The 20087-nt window shown below is 57.8% G+C and overlaps 1 protein-coding gene across 2 annotated transcripts in view; it reads left to right on the top strand.

The window, feature by feature from the left end:
- The window catches only part of CREB3L1 (cAMP responsive element binding protein 3 like 1), a 44163-nt gene extending 24305 nt beyond the window's left edge, over window positions 1–19858 (top strand). For both annotated transcript variants that reach the window (XM_075545809.1, XM_075545810.1), the window contains exons 2-12: window positions 366–594; window positions 4394–4578; window positions 6529–6607; window positions 8782–8939; window positions 9807–9956; window positions 10200–10258; window positions 10394–10462; window positions 12480–12579; window positions 13439–13565; window positions 18681–18948; window positions 19166–19858. In XM_075545809.1, coding sequence (XP_075401924.1) covers window positions 366–594; window positions 4394–4578; window positions 6529–6607; window positions 8782–8939; window positions 9807–9956; window positions 10200–10258; window positions 10394–10462; window positions 12480–12579; window positions 13439–13565; window positions 18681–18948; window positions 19166–19202 — 1461 coding nt within the window. In that variant the 3' untranslated portion in view covers window positions 19203–19858. The remainder of the gene's footprint in view (window positions 1–365; window positions 595–4393; window positions 4579–6528; window positions 6608–8781; window positions 8940–9806; window positions 9957–10199; window positions 10259–10393; window positions 10463–12479; window positions 12580–13438; window positions 13566–18680; window positions 18949–19165) is intronic.
- The last annotated feature ends 229 nt before the right edge of the window (window positions 19859–20087 follow it).

Genomic DNA, 20087 nt, shown 5'->3' with positions numbered 1-20087 from the left:
TCGGTGGCGGGGGGGGGGGGGGGGGGGTTGATACTGAAGGTTGTAGAGGGATGGGGTGATGGGGATGACAGTGGAGATGGTGAGGGGATGGTGTCAGGGCTGGTGCTGCTGTGGGGGGTTGGAGCAGGGGTGGAGGGGCCGCTGTGGGAGAGGTCATGGTGATGATCATGGTAAGAACAGAGGCAGACACCATAGTCATGGGGATTGGTGATGTTAGTCAGGAGAGCTGATAATGGCGATAGTAGGAACAGTAAGGGGGGGTTGGAGTCCCAGTGGGGGTATCGGGGTGGTAAGCATGGTGATACTGCCCCCCTTTCCCAGTGATGATGAATCCCAACTCCTCCCTGCCACTCCTCCTTCCCTAGCACTTCCCGGAACACCTGGACCACTTTGCAGAGAACATGGGGGACTTCTCCAGTGACCTGTTCAGCAGCTTCTTTGATGACCCCGTGCTGGATGAGAAGAACCCTCTCCTGGACATGGAGCTGGACGCCCCCACGCCGGGCATCCAGGCGGAGCACAGCTACTCCCTGAGCGGTGACTCGGCGCCTCACAGTCCCCTGGTGCCCATCAAGATGGAGGACGCCACCCAAGGTACGAGGCGGGCAAGGCCTGTAGACATCACAGGCCCAGAAGCTCAGGAAGGGAGAGGCCGCAGGGGACCTTGAGGAGGACCTCCAGGCTGAGACTCCCCGAGACTCCGAAAAGAGTCACCTTCTTTTCATGGAGTGCGGTGCCCTTTTTTTGTGTTCCCCCTGATCAGCCCCATACAAGCACTTTCCGATGCTGACTTAGGTCAGTGGCTTACCAAGTGTGGTTCCCCAGACCAGCAGAAACTGTTGGAAATGGTGAATTCTCAAGTCCCACCCAGGATCCCCCAGGGGGAGGCCAGCCTGCCAGGAGGCTCCAGCCCCTCTCAGGTCTGAGAACCAAGGGGCTGAGAGGAATCAGCCAGGTGACAGGATAACAAATGTGGACAAGCTGCATTCACTCTACAGCCTCCCCTCCTCCTCACACAGGGACGCCCTCTGCAGTGTTACCCGGGGGAGACCCCTGCCCCTGAAGGTCCTTGCCCTCCCCTTCCACTCTCAGTCCCTCCTCTCATGTCCTTAAGAACTCCAGCCTGCATCCCACCCAGAAATGGCCTTTGGGGCATTTTCTCAAATACAGGGAGTCCTGGATGGATGTGCTCTCAGGGGGAGCGTGGACCGTCTTTTTACCCTTGGAAGGCTTAGTTTGTCAACTACCCATGGGAGTGACAAAGGCATTTCTGCAGCACGCCCCAGGGTGGTGGCACAGTGGTTCAGGCACTGGGCTGCTAACCGCAAGGTTGGCGGTTCAAACCCACCAGCCACTCATCAGGAGAAAGAAGAGGCTGTGTGTGTTCATAAAGATTTCCGGTCTCAGAAACCCTATCCTGAGTTGTTGTGCGTCAGCAGTGGGTGTGCTTTGGGGGGGTCAGGTTTCGAAGTGCCTTTGAGGTCATGGTTTCATGTATTTCTCCCAGTGTGAGGTGAGCATCCTGTGGGCATAATCCCCTTTTAACCAACAAGAAAAGTGGAACGACCACGCCCCCTCACTGAAAGTTGACTTGGCCAGACTGCAGCAAACGACAGAGCAGGACTGAGTCTCAGCCTCCCATAGTTCCCACAGCCACTTGTGCCAGCCACAAGGGACAGCCCCACGGTTGGGGCTGGAACCAGGCAGGTCATGGTGTGTCCCTAGTTGTTACCCAACCTCTCTGAGCCTCTGTCTTCCTCCACTACAAAAGGAAGATCATGTGTACGCAGAGAGCAGACAGCCTCCTCTTTCTCCTACTGAAAGCGGCTGGTGGGTTTGAACTGCCAACCTTTCGGTTAGGTCAGCGGTCGAAAGCTTACCCGACTATCCTAGAGAACCAGAAAACCCAGTGCCATTGAGTGGATCTAACTCCCGGAGACCCTACAGGACAGGGTAAAGCTGCCCTCACGGGTTTCCTTGACGGAAACTCTTTACTGTAGTAGAGGCCTTCTTGTCTTTCTCCTAAGGAGCGGCTGGTGGTTTCGAACAGCTGGCCTTGCAGTTAGCAGGCCAGTGCATAGCCCTTGCCCCATCAGGGTTAAAATGGACTCCAGGACATGCAGCAACAAGAAAATGTTCACTAAAAACCTATTGACCAATAGGTCAGCAACAAGTACTGACAATACGAGCCAGTAAAACAACGGACAGGGCTTTAATTTCCCATCCCTCCCCACCACCACCCCTAGGATAAAGCTCTTGAACAGTTTCTTGGTTTTCTTGTCTAAAAAATGGGGAGAAGGGAGGTCCCTGCCACACAGGGTGGCTGGGAGGACAGGAGTGTGTGTGTGAACATGCTTCTCCAGGTCTCTGAGATTCCCCAGGGGCACAGCAGGTCCCTGTCCAGCCCCACCCTCACCCCCCACCACCCCCATGAGGGCAAGGACATCCTCTGGGTTTCAAACAGCCCCAGGGCTGTGGCTGTCCAGGGCTCCCATGGCGCCTTGGCCTTAGCCAAGCTTCCGGCATTGGGGTGGGCGTGGGCAGGGAAGGGCATAGATGTAGGGTAGGTCCCCAGCTCCAGGCGGCTTCTCCATCCACCCCTGCAGGGCCAGGCCGCCCGGCCACTCGACTCCTCCCTGGCCACCCCAAGTCTATTTTTAGAGCAATTTGTCTGTGGGCCCTTTGCAGGGGGCAGCTTCCCGGAGGCCTGCAGCCTGGTCCTGTAATTTGGGATGATGGTGGGTGTTCCTGGAACTCAGGGGCAGCCCGTGGCCCACAGCCGGGGCACTCCGGCTCCCAACTGGGTGGGGCCTGGCTCTGAAGTGGTATCAGGCAGCCAAGCCGCTGACCCTTCTCCCCACCCAGCTGTCCACTCACAGACTCACAGCGACCCCACAGGGCCCGCTGAACAGGGTTTCTGAGGCTTCCACCACTGCAGGAGCAGACTGCTGCATCTTTCTCCCGAGGAGTAGCTGGTGGGTCCTGGCCCTCAGCCTTTCAGTTAGCAGTGCCACGCCCAACCCGCTGTGCCACTAGGGCTCCTCCTCACCCAAAACACCCCTCCCCACGATCACCACCTCCCCATCACTACCCCCCATCACCACCCCCAACACCCCACCCTCACCCCCACCATCACCATCACCCCCCCCCTCAATCATCACCGTCACCACCATCACCACCCCCCAACACCCTATCACCCCGCCCTCACTCCTGGGACCCCAGGTCCTGTTGATTCTGCCCTCTCCACGTGCCTCGCCATCCACTGCTGGAAGGAGGCCAACAGCCCTGCAGGCCTCCGCCATGCTGCCATCTTGCCTGCAGCCAACCCAGTCTCCATAGCAGCAAAGTGATCTTTCTAATAGTGTCTGTCTGGGCCTTTGGGAAACGCCGCTTCTAATTAACTCCAGGATCAGATCACAGCTCCTCATCCCACCCTCGAAGCTGGGCCCGTGCTGCTAGTCCCGGACCCCGTCGTCCTCTCCCTAACTCACACTGACTGCGATGGCTTCGGGCGCCCGGCACCTCGCTCAGCAAAGGGCTTCTGCGAAACAGTGATTGCTTGAACGACAGCTCAGTGGGTCATGGGTTGAGTTTAACTGCAAGGCCAACAGTTCAAAACCACCTGCCGCTCTACTGGATAAGGTGTGCAGCCTCTGAACAGAAAGGCAATTCTACCCTGTTTGTTGTGTCAGTGTCAACTTGCTGGCAGAGAGAGAGAGAGAGAGAGAGAGAGAGAGAGAGAGAGAGAGACTAGTTGGTAAACACTGACCTGTTATCAGGCACTGTTCAGGTGAGGCTGGCTCCTGTAAAGATTGACAGTCTCAAAACCCCAAGCAACAATTCCACCCTGTCTGATGGGGTCGCTAGGAGTGGAAAGTGACCCCACGACAGGGGTGAGTCCCTTCCCCAAACTCCTTTGGTGATGCTAGCAGTTAACACGCTGAGCGAGGTAGGGGATTGGAGTTCACACAGAAGCACACTGTCCCCCCACCCCCTTGGTGATCTGCTTTGGGAAGTCCACGGAGCCGCCGTTAGACTCCGACACACGCGCCAGGATGGATTGGCTCCTTCCCCGTACAGAGATGAGGAGTTAGGCTCAGGGAGGTTAATCCGCTTGCTTAAGCACACACAGCCAGTCAGGAGGATATGGTGGCTGAGCCCACTCTGTAAGCTGTCCCAGGGCAAGAATGTCCTCACTGGCTCCCACCCCAGCTCACCGCACCTCCCCAGCCGCCACCACCACCACCACCCCCAGCCCAGCCTGCCCTTTCCTCCTCGCCTCCCAGTGCCTCCCTGAGTCTCTCTGGGTCATCCAGAGCAGCGCCTGGGGCTGGAGAGGGCTGAGCCCGCTGCTCTGGAGCCCCCTGACCCTGGGCCGTACCCCTCCTGGCAGACGTGGAGCATGGTGCGTGGGTGCTGGGCCACAAGCTGGGCTCCGTCATGGTGAAGCAGGAGCGAAGTCCGGAGCCCCCCATGGACCCTCTGGCTGCCTCTTCAGCAATGGCTGCCGCCGCCGCCATGGCCACCACCCCACTGCTGGGCCTCAGCCCCCTGTCCAGGCTGCCTGTCCCTCACCAGGTGAGCCTGGGGCTTGCTTTGGGGGACTGAGGGGGGGAAGAGGAGGACAGGCAGGTCATTGGTGAGGGCATAGCCAAAAGCCTGTGCACCCAGAGACTCTGTGAGCGGGCAGCGGTGTGGGCCTTGGGGGCCCTGGCATTCGCCAACCCTGCCACCCTCGCCTGAGTGTAAAGCCCAGAACCCCTTGGAGAAAACAATCGGACTGCATGTCAATTGTTGCAGTGGGGAAACAGATATTGCTAACTCATTGTTCTCCTGCCGTGCGCCCCCATGGGCACATGGAGAGAGAATGGCGTTTGGCTATAAAGACACAGTTGATATCTAAAGGTTCTTCTGGGAAGGGGAGGTCCTGCCCACCCCGCCTGACCCCCAGCTCTTTCCCCTCACTGGTGCTCTGGGCGTGTTGTCGTTCCTGCCCTTCAACCTCAGTGCTCCCCTCTGTCAAATGGAAGGGTGAACCCACTTTGAGGTGCTCCTCACCCTAAGAGGCTGCAAGATGGGGTTGTCTTCAACTCCTTTGAGATGGCGTATGGCTGGCCCCGCCCCCCTGAGGGCCACACCACAGGCCAGCCCCTCCAGGCCGCTCCGCTGGCCCCTGGTTGGCTATGAATGTGCCCAGGCTTTTGAAACCATCTCCCAAGAGCAGCTCCAAGATGCCTCGGGCAGGAGGGAGGGATAGAGGGGGTGGCAGCAGCGGGGATCTCGGAGGTTGGGCATGTGCCGCACGTGCCTCAGAGAAGGAATCCGCCGGTGTGGCCCAAATCCCACTGGCTGTGCCCACCCCACCCCAAAGCCCACTCTCCAGGGAGCCTACCACCTCCTAGTGGCAAGCACAGACCAGGGGTTGCCATGGTCAGTAAGGAGCTGTGACCCACATGAGTGCTGTCGTCCATCTGGACCGAGTTCCCTCATCTTCCCCCTCGTGTCTCCCGGGAATCAAGACCGGAGGGTCCCCAAGTTCCCTTCCAACTCGATTCTTTATCGTCCTCCCTCACCTGCCTACAGTTGGGGTGCTGGGGTGCCATCCCATAATCTCCTGAGCTCTCTCCGATGGGGCGAGATGGCCCTGAAGTCCAGCACGGAGAGCGCCGCTTATATGTGTGTTGGGAGCCGCGTGTTCTTAAAGTCCTTTCTGGAGCAGCGACTTAGAAATAAGTAGAAATCCATGCTGTTCAAAAATGTAAATCTTCATTCCATCAGCCCCTCGCTTCTATCTAGGAAGGGCTCCCCATGGCTTCAAGTTCCTTCCTGGGTAATCTCCCCCTGCCTAGGTCTCTCTGGGCTCAGTTCCTCCCAGACAACTCCAGCCAGCACCTGCCCCCCGCCACCCGCCACACTAGAGAGGCTACCACCTCTAGGTCAAGCGATCATCTTTCTGCCTCAGCTGGGAGTGGCTCTTCCCTCACTCACCACCTGCACACACGCACAACCCCCTTGAGCTGCCAGCCTCCTTCTTAGGCTTCAGAACTCACTGCTCTAACTGCTCAGGGCCCTCAATGCAGCCAGTGCCTCCCTTTCCTCTGTTACCATTCTTAATGCTATTCATTATAGCCATTTTTACCATTCCACTGATACCATTTATTGGTACCATTGATAGCTATAATAGACACTACCTCGTACACTTAGGGTAACCGGCAGCCCAACACTGACCTGGTCTTCACAGCGAAGGGTCCAGTTCCACAGGAAGAAGGGCGTGCTCTCAGAGCCAGCCACAGGAAACCCTCCCCAGACCCGAAAGCCTGAACAACGCCACATGGCCACCACTCTCTTCTCTTGGGCATGATGTTGCTTCTCCAAACACTGGTGCCCAGAACCCTGCGCCCATCCATGTCCACAAATGGTGCAGGGCACCCCACTCGCCTCTAGGAGGAAGGGGGGGGGCCGGATGAATGACAGAGTGAGAACAGTCCCAGGGGGAAGTTGATGAAGTTAGGCCTGTGTCTTCCTCAGGCCCCAGGGGAGATGACACAGCTGCCAGTGATCAAAGCTGAGCCCCAGGAGGTGAACCAGTTCCTCAAAGTGACACCAGGTAAGTGTGGCCAGGGCAGGGGCTGTTTCCTCTCCAGACTTGGGAAGAGAGCATCCTTTCTCTTTTGGCCAAGCCTCTCCTCCCACCCCCACCCACCCCTCACACACACACACACACACACACACACACACACACACACACACACTCCCACCTTCCCCTGGTGTAGCCTCTCTTTATTCTCCCCTTGCCCATTCTGTATCCACTTATACCCCCTCCTACTGCCAACTCCCTGCTTACCCAGTCTACAACTGTCACTCCAATTATCAACATCTTCCCACATGGCCACCCACTGGCTCACTGAAGCCCACTGTATAGCCATACATGCATCACATGCCTACCCATCTGTCCATCCATCCACCTACCCACTCATTCATCCATCCACCCACCCCTTGTCCACCCATCCACTTATCCATCCATCCAGTCATCTATCCATACCTATCTATCCATTTTCCATCCATCATTCATCCATATCCATCTATCTTAGTATCCATCCATCTATGGATCCATCCACCCACCCCCACAGATACATACATACACACACACACACATTCATCCGTCCACCCCCCAGTGGACAGCTCCCAATACCAAGCACTGGAGCCGCAGAAAGAGAAGGCAGTTCCTACACCCAAGCAAAGGCCACCAACAACCAACCAGCTACCCCACCAGAAGAGGAGATAGCAGAGCCCCCGAAGAAAAGATTGGAAGCTTCCTAGGACCACCTAGCCTAGTCAGGGGAGAAGGAGCCAGAGAAAGCTTCTTAACCTTGGACAAAAAGTCAGGGGCTAGCTGAATCTCTCCAATCCCACCCATGAATTCATGAATGCATCAAACATTGATTAAACATCCCTGGGCATAGAAAGATGAAAAAGGCCCAATGTTCGACCGTAAGGTGCCTAGATCCTCGGTGATAAGATAGGTCACAGACAAAAAGGGACCCAGCCTTACACTGCCGACACCCCTCCCACGTATGCAAAGCACTGTCACCTGCTTCACCCACCGCCCTCTCATGGACCTTCTGCCGGCCAGCATCAACACACCAGGGAAGTGAGGCTGCAGAAGACGGGTAAATACAATTGGGGTCACACAGTCAGCGGGTACACAGGTGGGACTCGAATTCTCGTCTCTCAGACTCAGAGTGCAATGCTCCCCATGGTAGGCCATCCAAAAGAGGCAAATGGGAATCAGAAGAAGAGGCACACAGAGCCTGGCTTAGTCCGAGTGGACTCGGGAAATAAATCCGAGGGCACGCCTATGTGTACAGGAGCGAGCTTGAGGTGCAAGAGCAGTTGAATATTGAGAAGACTTCCCAGCCCAGTCCAGATGAGGTCCATAAATCCGATATTAGCCCATACGTCCGATACCAGTCTGTAAATTCCTCTTCAGACTCACGCAACACATGCAATGGCGCCAAATGCAGTGGCGGTGGAAGCATCTCAGCGCTGGCAGGGGTCTCCACGAGGCTCCTCCAGCTCCAGGGCTCTCGCGTAGCTCCATGTGGCTTCTCAACAGGAATGTCTCGCAGGGAGTGAGCGCGGTCCGGCCTCCAAATGAGGTCATCAAGTTGCAACCTGATTAACAGGCTAAACTCTACCCCTTCGCTCTTAAGTCTCAAATTGACATCAAGTGACATCGTACTACAGAGCCCAGGCCCCCGGCCCCCAGAATTACCCGGATGTCGGTGCCTCTGGGTGCTGGGTCCTCCAGCACCTGTTCCTGTCCCCCTGCCATGGCTGCGGGGGGGGGGGGCATGGGGAAGGGGGAAGCACCAGGGCCCTGTTCCACTGAGGCTGGAAACAGAAGCACAGGGGCAGCGGCAGCTACACACGCAGGCTCCCTGGACCTAGTTTTGGACCGTGCCTGCAGTCGCCTCCTGGAATCGTCCAAACTGCGCTGTGGGGAAGCTTAAAGACCCTGGGCCTGGGAAGTCAGGGGTCCAGGGGCCACTCCGAGCAAAGAACCAGGCTTCCAGGGCCCCAGCCTCAGCGGTGTTGGAAATGGGGACAAGTGACTTCTAGGGTGTCAGCTCATCGTTCTGACACCACAGGGGCATCTGGTATGACCATCGAGGACACAGCCACACTGACTTCTCCCGCAGGCTCATGCCAAACTGAACCCGGGGGTCAGGGAAACATTGGGTCCAGCCCTGCTAACCTGCCCTCCTCCGTTCTCCCCAGAGGACCTGGTACAGATGCCGCCGACGCCCCCGAGCAGCCACAGCAGTGACAGCGACAGCTCCCAGAGCCCCCGCTCTCTGCCCCCGTCCAGCCCTGTCCAGCCCATGGCCCGCTCCTCCATGGCCATCTCCACCTCGCCCCTCCTCACTGCCCCTCATGTAAGGAGCTGGGGCCGGCTGACCAAAGAGCAAGGGAACGGGTAGGGGGATAGACCAGGGAGCCTACAGGATGCAGGATTGGGGCAGGGCTCCCTAGCAGAGGGAACCAGAGGGTGGACAGGAAATGGAAGTGGGAAGGAAGGAGAGACTGGAGAAGCCCACCGGGGGCAGGGGCAGGATTCTTGATTCCCTGAGGCGGGGGGAGTGGGGGGTGACCCAAGCTGCCTGTAAGATGCACTATTGGCTGTTCTCAGGCGGTCTGGGGGCCCCCAGGAGGCATGGAGTTAGACCCTGAGGCCTGGGTGGAACCTGAGGGGTGCTCTTTGAAGCTGTGATCTCTAGGGACACCACCCCTGCTTGCAAAGGGCCGTCCCATGGGCCCCACCTGCAGGGCTCCCGGCACATCCCTAAGCACTTGCTACTTGTGACTGGGTGTCATCAGGAGCAGACTGCCAGACCTTTCTCCCTCAGAACCACTGGGTGGGTTTGAACGAGCAACCTTTCAGATGGAAGCCGAGGGCTTCATTGACCACTGCCTCCCATAAGTGGAGGGTCCCTGGAAGCACAGTGTGTCATCCATGGACTGTGGCCTCCAGGTCGGCAGTTCAGAAACCCACAGGGGCCATTCTGCTCTGCCGTATGGGGCCACTCTGACTCGGTGGCAGTGGGTTTGGGTTTTGGGGGTCAGAAGGTGCCCTGGATACTTGTTATTGGATTTAATTCACACTGGCCACCCTTTTACAGAAGGGGGCATGAGGCTCTGATAGTCGAGTGCCCTGCTCAGGCCGTGAAGGCAGCAAATGGCCAGGCTTGAACTTGAGCCCGGGGTTACTCAGCAGCTAATCAGTGTACCCCCACTTCCTGCAGAAATTACAGGGGACATCAGGGCCGCTGCTTCTGACGGAGGAGGAGAAGCGCACCCTGATCGCAGAGGGGTACCCCATCCCCACGAAACTGCCCCTCACCAAGGCCGAGGAGAAGGCCCTGAAGAGAGTCCGGAGGAAAATCAAGAACAAGGTAAAATGTTCTGATCCAATCGATGTGTGGATTGTTACAAGATTGTCATAAGAATCCCCATACAATGATCTTTAAAAAAGAAAAAAAGGTAAAGCCAGAGACCGGCACTTCTGTGGGGTTCCTCAGAGGAGGGGGGTGTCTCTGAGCCTTGGTGATGCCAACCCTGGGCCTGGGGGGTGTGGTGGGGTCGCAGCAAGCAGAGGTGTGACAGTCGTACCCCTATGTCGGGGCTTCCCCCTCCAGATCTCGGCCCAGGAAAGCCGCCGCAAGAAGAAGGAGTACGTTGAGTGTCTTGAAAAGAAGTAAGCGTCCTGAGATGCCAGGGGCGGGCAGGGGGTCTGGGCCAGAGGCAGGGGCCATGGGGCCCAGGGCAGCAGGAGCAGGGAGGGCTAGGGTGGGGCCTGGGGACCGGTCCTGAGCCTGCTTGACCCCCACAGGGTGGAGACGTTTACGTCTGAGAACAACGAATTGTGGAAGAAGGTGGAGACCCTGGAGAATGCCAACAGGTGAGTGGTGCCACCCCGTCCTCCCCCGGCCCCGCCCCCTTCAGCAGCACCTCCCTCTGGCACACAGAGGAGAGGGTTCCCGGTGACCCCTGAGACCAGGACCCTGCAGCCTGCCAGAAACCAACCCCCACTGCCAAAGACTCAATTCCGACTCAGAGCAACCTTATAGGACAGGGTAGACCTGCCTTGCCGGTTTCCAACACTGTAAGTCTTTACAGGCGGAGAAAAACTCATTTTCCTGCTCAAACGAAACTAACCAAAACCCCCTGCCATCAAGCCCATGCCAACTCACAGTGACCCTATGGGACAGGGCAGAACTGCCCCCCTCAGAGTTTCGGAGACTGTAACTGTTTACAGGAGAAGAGAGCCTAGTCTTTCTCCTGCCGAGTGGCTGGTGGTTTCGAACTGCTCATCTTCTGGTTGGTAGCCCACCTGGCGACCCCTAGCCTCCAGGGCTGCTGCAGCCCACAGCCTCCTGTAGTGCCCTGCGTCTCTCTCCGGCTTCCCGGCCTTCTCACGCAGCCCTTCCTAGGAGACGCCACTGGATGGCGCCAGACAGGGCCGTGGGGGAAACTTCAATGAGAGGGTGCAGACCGGCAGCAGCTCCAGCACCCCGGACCTTGACAGCAACGCATCCTCTTGGGCCACAGCCAGACTAATCAGTTCGGAGGCTCTAGGGGTACCACAGTCATCCGTATCTTAATCAGCCCTCCGGGTCTTGTAGATGCACCCCAAAGTTTGAGACCCACTAATGTGTATCAGCGCCCTATCAGGCGTCACCAGGGAAAGACTGAACATCCCCGACCTACTGCAGTTGGCTCTGCATGGTCCACAAGCCCCTTGGGGGACTGGCGTTCCCACGTCTGCCTAGGGAAGGCAGCCCAGTGCCTGGCACCTAGCAGCTCTGGGGGCTCTGCCGTGTGTGTCTTTGGCGCAATGGGGTGATCAGAGCGCTGTGTGGGCGGTTACTGGGAGGATTAAATGAAGCCATACAGTAAAGCGCCCAGCACGCTGCTTAGTATTTGAGCATGCTTTCTTCCCGGGGCGGGGGTGGGGATTTAATTCTGAATCCTTGATGGTATCCAGCCCTGAGCCCGGGATAGTAGGTCTTTCATTACGATTTTCTGGGAGTCCTTCAAATAACAGCCTGGTACTTAGCAGGTTCTCAACGCGAGACTCTTTTCTTCCTCCCTTCTCCCTCCGCTCCTCCAAGGGGACCGGGCCGCTGCTCTGATTCACCTGGAAACCCGTCTCTGGGTGCGGTGCAAAGGAGGGAGCATGACCCCGCCCCTAATGGGACCCACCTCTTTGGCCCCCAAAAGGGCTAAGCGCTTGGAGTTATTTCGCCACCTGCTGTCCGTTCTGGGAACTGCAAGCCCCACCTGCCCGCACTGGGTGGGGGACAAACCTGATTAAAGCAAACACTGATCACCAGGCTTGTCCTGAGCGCCTTCAGCTGCGCGCCCCGAGGGTTCCAGTGTGTGTGGGGGGGAGGGCTCTCCTCGCCCTCAGGGTGCTCCCGATCAGCAAACGAAAATGACATGGAAATTCACCACTAAAGGGACAAAAATGATATTAACAAACATAATAACTCGAACGCAGCACTCACTCCACACCAGCCACAGCCCCGGCCCTGTTACGGGTCCAGGCAGTTGTGGGTAAAGGAACGGCTATCCTCTCTCTCTGGCTTGTGGAGGGAAGAGACCGTCCGCTGACCACATCCCGGGCTGACTGTGGTTGGCCCCCTCGGACCGGCCCCCACCCCTTGGGCCGGGAGCATCACGGAGCACCCCTGGGTTCCTACAGGATGGTCCAGAGTCACCTGCCTGCGGCGGGCCCCAGGTGCCCCAGCCACTCCACAGAGGAGCCCCACAGGAGGTGACCTTTCCCTTCTGACTGAAACGGTCCCCTCGTGTGTCTCACGCCAGCCCAGGTCCCCCCAGGAGGGCTCTGAGTGGGGGCGGGGCTGATGTGCCTGCTGGGTCAGAGCCTGAGGTGACAGCTGTACCTTCCTCAGGACCCTGCTCCAGCAGCTGCAGAAACTCCAGACGCTGGTGACCAACAAGATCGCCAGGCCCTACAAGATGGCCGCCACCCAAACGGGGACCTGCCTCATGGTAGGTGCTGTTCCCACCACCCCAGGACCACTCTTCTCAGGCCGGCCCCCTCGAGGGGTGGGCAGAGGTTTAAAAGGCTGTGGGGTCCCAAGGTCCTGCAGTCCAGCTCCAGGTGTGGATGCCTGCCTGCCTGTCCCACCCAGCACCAGGGCGCTGTCCTCCCTGACCAGCTCTAGCAAGGTGTCAGTAGCCGATGACTCCAGGAACCCAGCTAGGGAACTGGGGGGAAAGGGGGGACCCCTAGACGCAGCAACGTCCAACATCTGTGCAGCGAAGGGCTTGGCAAGCTGCTGGGAGGGATGGACTGAGTTCTTTCTGGAAGCAATGAGGGGGGCTGGGAGGGTGGAGTAAATCCCTAGAACCCACAGAAGCGCCCAGCAAGGCTCAAGCCTCGGGTAGCCCAGATCTGGAAGGAGTGTTGCCCCCATTACCTTCTGGGCACCCCAGACCCTGCACAATTCTTGTCCTGTCAGGCAGCCGAGCAGTGGTAGGGGCAGGCACCTGGACCCCAGGAATCTCAGCTCCTCCCTGCTGGCCAGGCTCCCTTGGAAGCCTGCTGAGGACTGCTTGGGCAGTGGGCCCCCTTCCCTCACCCCTCGCCCCTCACCACCCTTTCTTCTGCTGCCTGCTGCCCATGGCAGGGAGGCACATGGGTCACCCCAGCAGTGCTTTGTGGTAGACCCCCAACAATGGGGTCCCGGGGGGCACACAGGCTTCATCCACTGCAGGGAGGGTGAGTGAGCTCACATCGAGGGTGAGGACAGCACTTGGAGCCGTGCGAAGCCTGGGCACCCGCTGGCTGTGGGGAGGAGCAGGAGGGTGGATCAGACCATTGCTCTCTCTCACTCCCACCTCACAGGTGGCAGCCTTGTGCTTCGTCCTGGTGCTGGGCTCCCTCGTGCCCTGCCTTCCTGAGTTCTCCTCCAGCTCCCAGCCTGTGAAGGAAGATCCCATCGCTGTGGACAGTGTCTACACGGCCAGTCAGAGTGAGCACCTACCCCGCCCCCAGCCTCCCCAGCCTCAACTTTTGCGTGGGGTTGACATCATCTCTTCACATCCTACCACCTCAGTTGGCAGAAGGAGCACAGAAACCCGACGAGGGTTTGTCTTTGTTCAGCTAGAGGAGCCTCTGGTGGCATCGTGGGCTAGACGTCAGGCTGCTAACCACAAGGTCAGCGGTTCAAAGCCGCCAGCCACTCCACAGAATAGAGAGAGGAGGCTTTGTACTCCCGTAAAGAGTGACAGTCTTGGAAACCCATGCCTGGGGGAGGGCCAGGGCCAGTTCTCCTCCGTCCTGTCGACCCTCTGTGAGTCGGGGTGGCATCTGTGGCCATGAGTTTGGTGTGGGGTGCTTGAGGTGCTCGGAGGGGCCAGTGTTTGGGGCTCAGAAGGATGCTCGGGACTTGTTCTGTGTCCTGTGTGCCCGAGGTGGGAGGGCAGTGCCTACGCACCAAGGGTATTTGACAGCAGGGGCAGGAAATGAGCCTCCACGGGAGGGTGGCTTCTGATCAGGTGGTGGCGGCTGCCTGAAGCTCTGTGAGTCCCCACGCTGGCCCGCCCTGAGCGAAGATGCCGTGGCCTCACGTAGGGGCTCACAAGGCACCGTCAAGAGCCAGGCACACTGGTCAGCCATGCCTGGGGCGGCCACGCGCTGCCTGTAGGACCCCTGTCGGGGTCTCCTGCCCTCTATACTTGGTTTTCTTCATTGGTCCTTAGAGCTCTGCTCTCACTCGGCGGAGTCAGAAAGCCCCATCCCATGGGTGTCTCGAAGGCATACGTGTACCCAAAACTCTGAGCACGCTGCCAGGCACCCAGCAGGTGCCCTCTTAGAAGAGGGTGGGCTTCAGCGGGCACCTCATAGGGACTCCAAGTAGACCCGCAGAGGGACTTCCTGGCTGCCCATCGTGGACCAGGAGCCGAGCAGAAGAAGGAAGAGGAAACAGATGTGAGGTCAGCGAGAGGCAACCAAGGAGGAGTAAGATCGAGCCGGAGGGACCCCACCCAGGAGGATGAAGGAGATGTGGGTGACCTTGAGGGGCCGGAAGCCCTTGTGTGGGAGGCTAGGGGAAGAGGAAGCAGAGGCGGAGGGTGAAGGCCACTCCCTGAAAGTGTGAGCAGGACAGTGGCTAAGGGGGGATGGGCAGCAGTGCCTATGGAGGCAGAGAGAGCCCGAGGGAGGCCAGGAGGGGCCAGGGCCCTGTGAAGGCCGAGAGGAGGAAGTTTGTGGGCCCCTCAGAGCAAACGCCAGGAGGTTTAGGCCCCACATCTGGCCAGGTGGAGCCCCTGGGTGGAGTTAACGTGTCCGCCTGCTGACGGAAAGGTGCCTCAGAGGAAAGGCAGGGAAATCAAGCCCCATAGAGTCACCCACTGAAACCCTACAGTACCCAATCCTACTCTCACCCAGACGGGCCCCCATGAGTCAGTGGCAGTTCAGCGACAGCTGGCTTGGCTGGTGTCTAGACTGGGGGTGGGGTGGGGGTGGAGGAAGCTCCTCCTAGCTGGGAGAGAACTTTGGGGATAAGTTGGTACACAGAGGTACCTGTGGTCAGGGCTGGGGCATCGCACAACTTCAGGGGCGCTGTTCCCACAGACTGTGAGGTCAGGGGTAGGACAGTGGGAGGGTAGGGACCGAATAGCCTGGCACCGAGCACCCCGTTCTGTTGATGATTGACAGCCTTGGGATCCTGGTGGGGAGGCCCTGTCCGGCCTGTGGCTCAGCAGGCGGCCTGTAGGGTCGCTATGAGTCAGGACTGACTGACAGTGATGGGTCCCGTGGGGGAGGAGTCTTGGTGATGATGCAGCGGCTGGCACCCAGCTGCTTACAGAGAGGTCCGTGTCGCAAACCCACCAGCTATTCCACGTGAGAAAACACCGAGCCACCTGCTTACAGAGAGAAGCCGGAACTGAGGCAATCCTCTGGGGCAGTGCGACCCTGCCCTGTAGGGTGGCGATGAGTTGGAATCGAATTGGCAGCCCTGCTTAGTGCTCACAGCTCCCTAGCATCAGGGAGCAGGAGGCGCCGGGTGGGACAAGCAGGGAACTGCGGGTATGGAGGTTCAAGTTCACCCCAGGAAGAAAGGCCTGGGAACCTACTTCTGCCAGAGAAGCTGTTGACACCGTGGGGGGCGGGGGGAGGCGCAGTTCTACTGGGACACACGTGGGGTTGGCTTCGATTCGAGCCGGCTCCTGGGCAGCTGGTTAGATTGTTTGCCTGGGTCAGCTCCCTTCTCCCGGTTTGGTACCTCAGTGGCCATGGAGCTAAGAACGCCTCCTTCCCAGGAGTTTCTCTAAGATGGTCACCGTACCATCAAGGTTAGAGGGCCTGCCTGGCACAGTGCCTGGTCCAAGAGTCGATGTCCAACAAGGGCTGGCTTATTTGTGTTCATTCCTTGAGCGGGGAACTAGGACACAGCCAGGGAAGAGAGTCGCTCAGGGTCTCCCATGAGGTGCGTGTTGTGAGTCAGATGAGATGTCCGCTCTCCTGTTGGCCTCGCCTCGGACCCTCTCTGGGCGGCTGTTCCTGGTGGGTGCCGTTGAGTCGATTCCAACGCACACTCTGCCCGCGTACAGCCTGGTCCCGTGCCATCGCCACCATTGTGACCATGGTTGAGCCCATTGTGGCCGCCACTGTGTCCCCCATCTGGTTGACGGTCTTTCTCGTGGCCCTACCAAGCTTGGTGTCCTTCTCCAAGGACTGACCCCTCCAGACAACGTGTCCAAGGTGCTGGACAGCCATGTGGCTTTAGCAGAGACCGTCCTCATTCCCCAGCCTCTTTTGGGTCGGCCTTGGATTTCTGACAGTTTGCAATCAACGCCCTGCTGCCAGCATTCCTGAATTATCTTCCGCCAAACTTTACTTGGGTTTAGTGCCGATGATATTGGTTTAAAATGTCCACATTCTGTTCAGTCACCTTTCTTTGGCATGGTTGCCTGGCAGCTGTGTCCCAACTTCTGGCGTGAAGGCACGAGAGATTCTAGCAGTGCGTCCATTGGTCAAAGCGCCTCAATGCATAATCTGCCAGTTCCTGCAGCCTGGTTTTCACCAATGCCTTTAATGCTGCTGGGGCTTCTTCCTTCCGGGTCACATGCTCCCGGGCATCTTCTGAAATAGTTGACCTCTGACCAGTTCTCTCTGCATTCCACGCATTCCTGCCACCTTCTTGGGCTGCTTCCTGCATCGGTCAGTATTTTGCCCAGAGTGCTGCAGTAGCGCGCCTTGAGGCTTGAATGGTCCCCTTCAGTTCGCTCAGCTTGAGAAATGCCCAGCTTGTTCTTCCTTTCGTTTTGCTTACTCTGGGTCTTTGCACCTTTCATCCGAACCCTGTACTTTGCCTTCCTTTTGAAATCTTCTCGTCGGCTCTTTCACATCACCATTTCTTCGGTTGGTTTCAGCGGCTCTGCGTTCAAGAGCACGCTGCAGAGTTGCGTCTGACATCCAATTGGGTCTCTTCCTTCCCGTATTTTTAATTAGCTTTTACTTCATTTAGGCCGAGCGCTGGGGGCATCGTGGTTACACGTTAGGCTGCGGGCCGTCCGCAGGGTCCGGAGTTCCAAACCACCAGCTGCTTCCGGGGAGCCAGACAGGGCCTTCTATTCCCGAAAACCAATCGCAGTCCCAGAAACCCACGCGGCCAGTTCTATTCTGCCCTATAGGGTGGCTCTGAGTCAGAGTCGACCCAAAGGCAGTGAGTTTGGTTTGGGGAACCTTCTTTGTTTCCAACCTTTGCAATCCAATCCCTAGTAATTACCAATGCACCTCGAGTGCATGTTTGATCCATCGCAGGCTAGGGAAGTTGGTACCAATCCTCAGCTTTGTCATCATTGGCCATCTGAGTGCATAAAAGTGGTGCATATATTTGAAGAATTGTCTAATAAACTGATCTTCCTTGTAGGGATGTGGACAGTATCCTATCCCAGACAGGGTTGTACTTCAGAAGAGACATTGAACTCTTCTTTCGACACCCTTCCTCTTGAGAGTGTCATTTCTGACGGAGAGCATCTGATTGGCTGTCCACTTCAGCTCATTCGTACCTAGCAGGTGGAGCTCCAAGTGTCCGTCTCACTGTTTACAGGATGCAACGTTCCTGGGTCTGTCCTTTGTACATGACATTCCAGGTGCTGATGACTCACGGGTGCTCTCAGCTGATTTCTTCTCCTCTTGAGCCCTGCCACGTCAGCAAACAAAGGTCCGGAAAGCTTTCTTCCATCCCTGTCGTTCAGGCCAGCTTGGCTTTCAGAAGGCGGCGCTTCCCCGGCTGGAAAGGGAGGGCCTTCCAAGCGAAAGGGTTGCTAATCTGGCACTAAATCCATCCACGGCCTATTGCGATTCACGAGCTCTTCCCTGGCTAGTCTTTTCAGAAGCTGTCACCACGTCCGTCCTCCTACTCTGTCTTGGTCTAGAAGCCTCTATAGCAGTGGTTCTCAAGCTTCCTCACTCTGGGACCCTTTCATACAGTTCTTCATGTCGGGGTGACCCCCCCCCACCACCAACCATAAAATTATTTTTGTTGCTACTTCACCACTGTCATTTGGCTATTGTTATGAATCAGGCGACCCCTATAAAAGGGTCGTGCGACCCCAAAGGTTGGGAACTGCTGGTCTAGAAGCTCTGCTGACACCAGTCCACCACGAGGGACCTTGCTGGCATTTGAAATCCCACTCACATCGCCTCCATCCTCGTCTCAGTCTCTCTAAGCACCACAGTCAGACCAACCAACAGATGAGTCGTGGGCGCCGTGCTCACCAGAAACCAGTTCATGCCTCTCCGCTCGTATTCTCAGGACCCTCGAGAGGTGGTGGGGCCTGGTGCCCCTGCTTCACAGATGAGCACGTGGAAGCTCAGATCGCTGGCAGCGAGATGCAGAGCGGACCTGAGGTCACATGTTGTGGTTGTTAGGTGCCATCGAGCCAGGTCCGACTCACAGGGGCAGAACAGAGCCCCTACCCTTCTCCTGTACCCTCCACACAGCTGGGAAATGTGAGCTGGGATTCAGACCAGGCCTGTGAGATCCCAGGGCTGACGTCCTTAACTACTAGGCCAGGAGCGGGGCCAGACTGGGGGCCCCTTGGCATCAGCAACTCACCGTTTGCTCCCCCTCCAGTGCCCTCCCGCAGCCTCCTGTTCTATGACGAGGGAGCAGGCTCGTGGGAGGACGGCCACCGTGCCCTGCTGCCCGTGGAGCCTCCGGACGGCTGGGAAATCAAGCCCGAGGGGCCAGCTGAGCAACGATCCCAGGACCACCTACAGCACGACCTTCTGGACAGCACCCATGAGACCACCAAGTACCTGAGTGAGGCCTGGCCGGAGGATGTCGGGGGCAACGGCACAAGCCCTGACTTCTCCCATCCCAAGGACTGGCTCCGTGAGAGGTGTGTGGGCGGCCTCCTCTCTTCTTGGGCTTCCAGGCTCCACCTGGCCTTTGCCCACCGTGGGTGCCCCCCCTCTCCAATTTCACCCACACCCTTTAAGGCTCCATCCCACCCACGTCCAGACCCACTTGCAGAGGGATAAGGGGGGTCATCGGGACACCCCCCCTACATGACCCTCTTTCTTCCCCACTTCACCTGGCTTCTCGTCTCTCCCCAGGGACCTGGGCCCCAACACCACCGTCAAACTCTCCTAACCCGTGCCACGACCCACGACTCAGCACAGACCTCCTGGCACCCAGAAGAGGCCCTGTCTTGCTCACCAACCTGGATCCGGCTCGCACCCCTGCCCCCTGGGGTTCCCATCCCAGGAGGAGGGGGATCTCTATCCTTGTCACTCAACATTCGGACTGTTCCCTTGGACCAACCACTCCTGCCTCACCTCTCCCTCCACAATTGTCCGTCCACAGCCAACCACGTCCTGGGCCCCCTGCCCCACTACACCAATGACCAACACCACCACTGCCTACCCGCCCCAGGCACACACTCAGACATGCAGACAAACCACACAACCACACACACACACACAGCCCTCCCCCACCTCCCACCTGTACAGAGACCAAGAACAGAAATTGTTTGTAAATAATGAACCTTATTTTTTATTATTGTCCACCCTAAGATATTGTATTTTACAAATCTCCCTCCCTCCCCGCCCCCTCCCTGGTTTTGTATTTTATGAAGTTAGTGCGGGCTTCGCTGATCCCTGGCCCAGGAAAGAGGGGTTCCCCCCCTCCCCTGGCCTCCCCCCGCTGCTGCCCAAGCCGCTGGGCCCTTTTACTTGCCAAACCGCTCCATCCATCCGCTCAGCACATGCTTCCAGAAGGCAAAATTTTAAAAAAAGATGCAGCATCAACCCCTGACTTTGAGCCTTTCTTCACGGTGGGGCGTGGGGGAGGGGGCTGAGAGAGGGAAGACTGTGGCGGGAAAATGGAGTTATCGTCCAGGAGATATGTGAAAAAGTAGCTCTACTGAGCTTCCCTCACCCAGCCAGGTACAGAATTCAGACTCAGCAAAGAACCTGTGTGATCATGAGGTGTCCTTGGGACCGGGTGACAGGCATCAGAAAATCCAAACCAAACAAA

The sequence above is a fragment of the Tenrec ecaudatus genome, chromosome 4 (genome assembly GCF_050624435.1).
Source record: "Tenrec ecaudatus isolate mTenEca1 chromosome 4, mTenEca1.hap1, whole genome shotgun sequence".
NCBI classification, from domain to species: Eukaryota; Metazoa; Chordata; class Mammalia; order Afrosoricida; family Tenrecidae; genus Tenrec; species Tenrec ecaudatus.
The sequence above is the reverse complement of the archived record's forward strand: the minus strand, read 5'-3'. Positions and strand labels throughout refer to the sequence as shown.